At 39.1% G+C, this 8,298-nt stretch overlaps 1 protein-coding gene across 1 annotated transcript; it reads left to right on the top strand.

Moving 5' to 3' along the window:
• The first annotated feature begins 145 nt into the window (after positions 1–145).
• Positions 146–8,271, top strand: LOC135467995 (transmembrane protein 180-like). Its single transcript, XM_064745986.1, has 7 exons — positions 146–251; positions 1,505–2,299; positions 2,885–3,008; positions 3,846–3,942; positions 4,170–4,341; positions 6,790–6,983; positions 7,842–8,271. Exons 2-7 carry the CDS (start codon positions 1,611–1,613, stop codon positions 8,069–8,071), a joined length of 1,506 nt encoding a protein of 501 aa, XP_064602056.1. The 5' UTR covers positions 146–251; positions 1,505–1,610; the 3' UTR covers positions 8,072–8,271.
• Positions 8,272–8,298: the final 27 nt, after the last annotated feature.

Raw genomic sequence — 8,298 nt, 5'->3', positions numbered from 1 at the left:
AAAAGCAAGACACCATGGCTAAGAAATCTACAGCTAGGCAAATACAAATGACCTTGAAGAAAAAATGTAGGTAAATATGTGTTCTATGTGTTCACATAGGTTCCGTACTAGACGTCCCCAAGTATAACACCGATGACAGTGGCCGGTAGACAGGAAGTAGAACTGTCACGTTGTTGAAACGGATGTGTTGACGTTGTTTTTTTGGCTGACGTTTGAGATAAGCCGTGAGAGTGTAAAGTCAGTGTCACAGGGTAAGTAAAATCTGCCGTCATAAGCCATGTGTCTCATTTGATATTCATAATAAACATATGGGTAAATCAAGATGAATTCTTTTCTAAAGATTTCTACTAGTTATACGGCATTGGCAAATCAGTCCATGATCAGGAAGTTGCTAAACTGTAAACAACATTCAAATTTCAATATTTAAAAAAAAATACTATTATAAATGTAATTTTTTTGAGTTTTCAAAGTCCCTCGGGCCTATGGTGAACTTAATGTGGGTACCCTTTCATAGGTGGCTATCTGTGAATGGGTATCATTCGTTCTGTTGTCTTCAAACTAGCATTCCATTGAGGCAGCACTACCATTACGTCAGTTTTGGGAAAAGAAACAGTATGGAATAATGTTAAACATATATTAAACCACACACAGTGGCAGAAAAGTGGTATGTTGTAAAGCCTAGATTTGTGTGTATCTTTTGATTTCCATGTGGTTTCTTATGCTAGTTCATTCATGCTTCGCTGAATAAGTGGCAAAAGAAAGAAAAGCACGTGACACATGATCTTGTGCATTTATCTTGTACCATATTCATCATAGAAACACATATTGTCACAAATCAAATAATCTAGTTGTAGTAGTATAGACGTCCAAGTGAACTCACACTATTTTTGTGAAAAATATACATCCATCTACCAATTTAAATGACAAATTGGTAAAAGCATGTAACCATGGATGTTAAGAAAAGACAAACAGAAAAAGATGTGAAAAGGTATGCAAATGTGGAAAACTACAAGTTACATGTAAACTCAAACCTATTCTTTACAGCCTCTGAAAAGTGTTTATTTCTGCCAGCCTTGTGTAATAGAAGAAATCAGTTATTTTTACTGATTGACTGTAGAATGTGGATGAAAGTTACTTAAAGTGACTTATTCTTATGACGGAGCCTCCGTGGCTCAGTCGGTTAGCACGCTAGCGCAGCGAAATGACCTAGGAGTCTCTCACCAATGCGGTCGCTTTGAGTTGAAGTCCAGCTCATGCTGGCTTCATCTCCAGCTGCATATGGGAAGATCTTCCAGCAGCCTGCAGATGGTCGTGGGTTTCTCCTGGGCTTTGCCCTGTTTCCTCCCACTATGATGCTGGCCACCGTCGTATCAGTGAAATAGTCTTGAGTACGGCATAAAACACCAATCAAATAAATAAATAAATAAATAAATATTCTTATGACCATTGATCAGTGATTTGTTTATTTTCTTTGTTCACTGTAATCTTATTTGCATTTTTCCAGATTGGAATAAATGAAGTCATGATGCGATTAAGTTACAATAGAGAGGGAAGGAGGAGGTGAGAGGGTCTGGATTGCTGCCGTCTTTCTCCAGTCTTCAGCCCCAGGGATGGCTCTGGTCAGATTTCAGATCCCACTGGATATATGTTACGGGTCTTTGAGCCTTTACATCTCAATTCTACACAATGTATTTTTGTTGTATCACATAGATATTTTTGTATCTGTTTACAAAATTGACAAGGCTTCATTTTGGATTGGAGAGACTGTGTTTTTTTTATGGAACTCCATTAATGACCCATTATTTGGTTGGCTCAGTGATAGCAGATATCTTCAGCAGCACAAGCTACAGAGCTCAAGCCCTAATCATGGAGTACAGATTCTTCTTAATAGACTTAATGCTCTAAAATGGAATGGCCCTCTGTTTGCCCTCTCTTTTCTTGGCTTTTGGATTTCCTGGATTTATCCATCGATACAGTTTGTGGTGTGCCTCTGCCTATATGATGGTTTTCTCACAGTGATAGACTTGCATCACAATGCTCTCTTAGCTGACCTGGCCGTGTCTGCTGAGCTGCGGGCCAAGCTCAATTCTAAGTGCAGCATCTTTAGTGCACTTGGATCCATATCGGTGTTCCTGTCTTACTCTGTCTGGAACAAAGCGTCCCTGACTTCATTTCGCTGGTTCTGTACAGGACTAGCTATCTTCTCTTTGATTGGGTTTATTGTGAGCTGCCGAAAACTCCAGGATGCCATTTGCAACAGGAAGAAAAATGAAGACTACAATGAGACTGAAGTAAATAGGTGAGAATTCAGAATTCTGCATCTAAATTTAAGCTACACTCTGACAAGCAAATATATATCATACACGTACTGTTAAAGCAAAAGAGATTGTGCAGTACCAGAAGGGCAATAGTTTACTTCAGGCAATGCGATTTCCTCTGCTCTTTAACTTAACTGCTGAGGGATAAATGTTAAACTTTATGTCATTAAACACCAATCAAATATATAGATAAAGAAATAAATACATTGAATCAAAAGATCTGTTTTACGTTGATTCATCAATTTTGTGAAAAGTTGTAGTACTTTTTTGTTTCTGTAAAGATTCTACATGTAAAATTTGTCTTAATCTGGAATCATATTTATCGTTTATTTTAAAGGAAGCTTTTCTGTTTCACATTTGAACACTTACACCTAAGGTTCATGACGTAATGTCTTTGAAAATTGAATCCGTTATCATTGCAGAAGGGGTATAAATTATTTTTGGAAATTTTTGAAATGTTTTGAGAAAGTAAATTGCAACCTTGACATTTGATTTGGTTTTCTAATGCTCTGAATACGCGTACAAAAGTATTGATTATTCATGTGTTTTTATGAAATTTTGAACAGATTACAACACGCTGATGAATTCACAGAAGTGGACATATCAGAGAGACGGGCCCTCAAGAAATATGTCATAGAGCTATTTTCACACACTAATTTTTTATGGTTCTCACTGATGAATATAGTACAGGTAAAGTATGATATTTTAGTTTAACAATGTATGTATGTTTTAGTACATGCAAATGGTAGTGTCATTGTTCAGACAGGAAAAGGAGTGTGAAGTCAGACTTAGAGGGCAAATCAGTATTAGATTGTACAGACACATAATGACTTGGTGGAAATAAAAAGAATATTTAAAATTCACCTGATATACCATGCATATAGTTCAGTGCAAATGAATTAGCTGGGTTATCTAGTGGAGGAATTTTCTTTAAAAAATTTTCATCGCCAAAGGTTTAAAACTTCAAGTGTTTTGGCTCCATATTTAGAATATTAATTTCTTGGAATGATGTGGAAATATAATGGCCTTTGAATGCCTTAGAATTCTAAAGACACAGCATTTAATGAGCAATATTTTTTTTGATGTCATTATTCCACCATTTAACGATAATCCGCATGATTGATGCTCTCAGAAAAATGGCTTGGCTGAAGCAGTTTTCTGTTGGACACAAGTTTGGTGTTTCAGTTTACTGGTGTGTACATGTATGTAGATAATTCTGTAGGCCTTACACAAGTACCTTGGCTGGCCGTCCAAGTAAGATTTCAGGTAAAGATCAGAGTTTTTCACACCTTACATACACAACGAATGATCTCAAATCTGCTGTAGTGGTTTAAAATTTTTTAAAAATGGCTACATAAAGAGAAAGAAGAAAAGAGGACAGTGCAGGTATTGATGTTCAGGTAAGTTATGGTAGAGATTAACAGTCTAGATGCTGCGAAATGTATTTGGTGTGGACATAACCATATAGAGCAATATTCAAAAGATCAGTTAAGATTTTGTTACTATGTTGTCTTTTCTTTGTTTCAGGTGTTTCACTGTCATTTTAATAGCAACTTTTTCCCCCTGTTTTTGGAGAGTCTGCTGGGAAATGCAATCAGTCCGACTGTGAGCTCTATGATTATAGGTGATGCACCTGTTCATGTAAATGTTCAGGCATTGTGTTCTTAAAGCAAGCTCAAGGCAGCGATATTCCCATCTTGAAAGTAACTTTGAAGATAAATGTAGAAGAAATTAGATAATCAATAAAAATACGAGCCTACAGGCTAAGCGGAAAATAGTGGACCTCAGTTAATTACGTCTTGTCAAGTCCTTTAACCTCTGTATCTTTTAGTCATCTTTACTTGTTTATAGGTACGTCGTTTGTGGCCCCTCACATCAACAACCTGTACTTCCTGTCCCTGTGCAAGAAGTTTGGGCTGTACCGAGTTATACGATTCCTCTTCCTAGTCAAACTTCTCATCAGTCTGCTCATGATCTTCGCTGGACCCAATCATATATGGCTGATCTGTCTTTTCATAGCAAGGTGAGATCTCTACTGCACAGGGCATTAAAATGTATGTGGTATAACTTACACTAGTGTGTTGCGTGGGTATACAGGCTGGTATTTTGTCAAGAAGATCAGTATTTGCACGAGCAAAAGCATACTCGTCATTCACATGATTAGTAGAAGAGCCTTCTTAGGACATTTGTTGAGCTGAGAGAAAATGTTTGCCTTATGTGAACTGCTAGATAGTCATTGTCGATTCATTTTGCAAGGGTGTGCAATCTAGTTGTATCAGATCTGTGTTACACGTTGGTAGCTGCTGAATCATTAGAACTTAGCTGCTGAATCATAGTACTTAGCTGCTGAATCATAGTACTTAGCTGCAGAATCATGAGAACTTAGCTGCTGAATCATGAGAACTTAGCTGCTGAATCATGAGTACTTAGCTGCTGAATCATGAGTACTTAGCTGCTGAATCATTAGAACTTAGCTGCTGAATCATAGTACTTAGCTGCTGAATCATAGTACTTAGCTGCAGAATCATGAGAACTTAGCTGCTGAATCATGAGAACTTAGCTGCTGAATCATAGTACTTAGCTGCTGAGTCATGAGAACTTAGCTGCAGAATCATGAGAACTTAGCTGCTGAATCATGAGAATTTAGCTGCTGAATCATGATAACTTAGCTGCTGAATCATGAGAACGTAGCTGCTGAATTATGAGAACTTAGCTGCAGAATCATGAGAACTTAGCTGCTGAATCATGAGAACTTAGCTGCTGAATCATAGTACTTAGCTGCTGAATCATGAGAACTTAGCTGCTGAATCATAGAACTTAGCTGCTGAATCATTAGAAGTATTTTTAAAATGAAAGCAACTTAAGTGGTAATTTATCCATGGTGGATTGACCAGCCAGATGCCTAGAATTTTCTGTGAGTAAATATTGATTCATAATAGTGATTAGGTTGATAGATGGGTATCAAAGTTTTGTTGTTGTTATAATGAACGAGGTTGTTGATGGTATAATGATGTGTCAGGCATCTACATGTACGTGTACATGTAGGTGTCTCTGATATCTACTACATAGACAGGTAGACACTGGTATGAAGGTTTTCCAGGTGTCTGTATACATGTAGGTGTCACTGATATTTACTACATATGCAGGTAATCATGGGTATGAAGGTTTTCCAGCTGTCTGTATACATGTAGGTATCACTGATATCTACTTCATGTACAGGTAGATACTGGTATGAAGGTTTTCCAGGTGTATACATGTAGGTGTCACTAGTATCAAGATGGTTTTGGCGTCCACATCCACATGCAGGTGCCACTAATATCAAGATGGTTTTGGCGTCCACATCCACATGCAGGTGCCACTAGTATCAAGATGGTTTTGGCATCCACATCCACATGTAGGTGCCACTAGTATCAAGATGGTTTTGGTGTCCACATCCACATGCAGGTGCCACTAGTATCAAGATGGTTTTGGCATCCACATCCACATACAGGTGTCAGTAGTATCAAGATGGTTTTGGCGTCCACATCCACATGCAGGTGCCACTAGTATCAAGATGGTTTTGGCATCCACATCCACATGCAGGTGTCAGTAGTATCAAGATGGTTGTGGCGTCCACATCCTCATGTAGGTGCCACTAGTATCAAGATGGTTTTGGCGTCCACATCCACATGTAGGTGCCACTTGTATCAAGATGGTTTTGGCATCCACATCCACATGCAGGTGTCAGTAGTATCAAGATGGTTTTGGCGTCCACATCCACATGCAGGTGCCACTAGTATCAAGATGGTTTTGGCATCCACATCCACATGCAGGTGTCAGTAGTATCAAGATGGTTGTGGCGTCCACATCCTCATGCAGGTGCCACTAGTATCAAGATGGTTTTGGCGTCCACATCCACATGTAGGTGCCACTAGTATCAAGATGGTTTTGGCATCCACATACACATGCAGGTGTCAGGAGTATCAAGATGGTTTTGGCATCCACATCCATATGTAGGTGTCAGTAGTATCAAGATGGTTTTGGCATCCACATCCACATGCAGGTGTCAGTAGTATCAAGATGGTTTTGGCATCCACATCCACATGTAGGTGCCACTAGTATCAAGATGGTTTTGGTGTCCACATCCACATGCAGGTGCCACTAGTATCAAGATGGTTTTGGCATCCACATCCACATGCAGGTGTCAGTAGTATCAAGATGGTTTTGGCATCCACATCCACATGTAGGTGCCACTAGTATCAAGATGGTTTTGGCATCCACATCCACATGTAGGTGTCATTAGTATCAAGATGGTTTTGGCCTCTGGGAAGAGCAAATTGTTCAATTTGACAGAGCCCCCCTCTTTAAATAAAGGTTTCATTCATTCATATCTAGTTGATTTTGATATCTGGCTGTGACCAGTGTCTTGAAGTACATGTAGCAATGTAAAATTGTTTGTGTGTGTCAAGAACATCATATTTTTTTCTTCCAGTAATCGTGTGTTTACGGAAGGGACATGTAAACTACTTAACCTGGTTGTGAGTGATTTGGTGGACGAAGATTATGTCCTTCACAAGCGCACACAGGCTGTCTCTGCACTCATGTTTGGCATGACTGCTTTAGTGTCTAAACCAGGACAAACCATTGCCCCAATCCTGGGAACCTGGTTACTCGCATCTCAGACAGGTAAGCAGGTATAGGTGTCCAGGGGGATTCTAAGCCTAAGTTGATTGTAAATCACTCAGATTATGATCATATTCCTAACATACAAACAACACCCTGTTACACAAATGGATTTCCAGCTGTAATTGTTGTTTACTTACTGTGAACATTTATAATATGTAAATATTTTTAAACTGCCTCACAGTGTTCAGTACCGGTATAAAGACTGACCAGGATTAATTTAACCATGTGAACATTTGAGAATTTCACTCATGTGAGATCAGATTATACGGTTCACTTCACAGCACTTACTTACATGTGCTCTAAAATGGGACAAAAGTTTTTTCATGGACTTTGAATTTGTTTGATGATCTATTATTTAACGTCGTCTTAAATACATGTACCTTACAGTTTACAGCTCTCATTTCATGCTCTCAGACTGGGGCATTTTAACGTTTTGCAAACATTAGTAATTTGATTGGTTGATTGTTTAATGCTATACTCAGGAATTATTCACTTGTACAGTGGCGGTCAGTTGTATAGATGAAGGAAGCCAGTGTGGTAAACCACCGACCTTTAGCAAGTTCTTAAGCAACTTTTCCACTTGACGTACAGATCTGTGCGCTGTATTGGTGGGAAGACAAGTAGTGTTTAACAAACGGTAGACTGTGCAAATGAACACAGGAGAGTCGTCAGTTGCCAGTCACCAAGGTCACAGTGAGAAATTTCCCTCCATGGCCAAGTTTGAACTCAAAGCTTGTGTCCTACATGTGGCTGTTGAATGTAGATCATAAAGGCTCACCATCAGTTTTAGCAGGCAGAGGCATGTAAATGTGTTGTGGATCTATATAAAGCTCATCCCGTAATGTTTTGTGTTCTTAGGGCATGACATTTTCCAGTCTTCTGGAGATGGACCAGTTAACATGGACCTGGCTGGGATGAGCAGTCAGGAGGTAGCCAATCACCGCCTGGGGTGTTTCCACATGCTCGTGTATGTTCCCCTAGCCTGTGCCGTACTACAGCTGGTTACCTGGTCACGATTCTCTCTGCGTGGCAGACGACTCCTCTGGATCAAATCTGTGCGAGCTGGCTCTCAGTACTCAACCGTCTGACCCCTTCTGTGGGTTAATGGAATGTGTTTATTGATTGGTACCTTATTGTTCTCTGTGCATTTTCTGTTCTACTTTTGTTATGGCATTCCAGATGTGCTTTGTTACACATTTATAATATGTGCTGCAAATTTCTGAACATTCCTATGGTGCTATGACAACAAAAAAGTGAATTATGAGTATAGTTATGGGTATATTGTGTGATCATATGTTCAGAATAAATTTTACAT

Source organism: Liolophura sinensis, chromosome 6, assembly GCF_032854445.1.
Source record: "Liolophura sinensis isolate JHLJ2023 chromosome 6, CUHK_Ljap_v2, whole genome shotgun sequence".
NCBI classification, from domain to species: Eukaryota; Metazoa; Mollusca; class Polyplacophora; order Chitonida; family Chitonidae; genus Liolophura; species Liolophura sinensis.
This window is presented reverse-complemented; position numbering and strand designations above follow the sequence as displayed.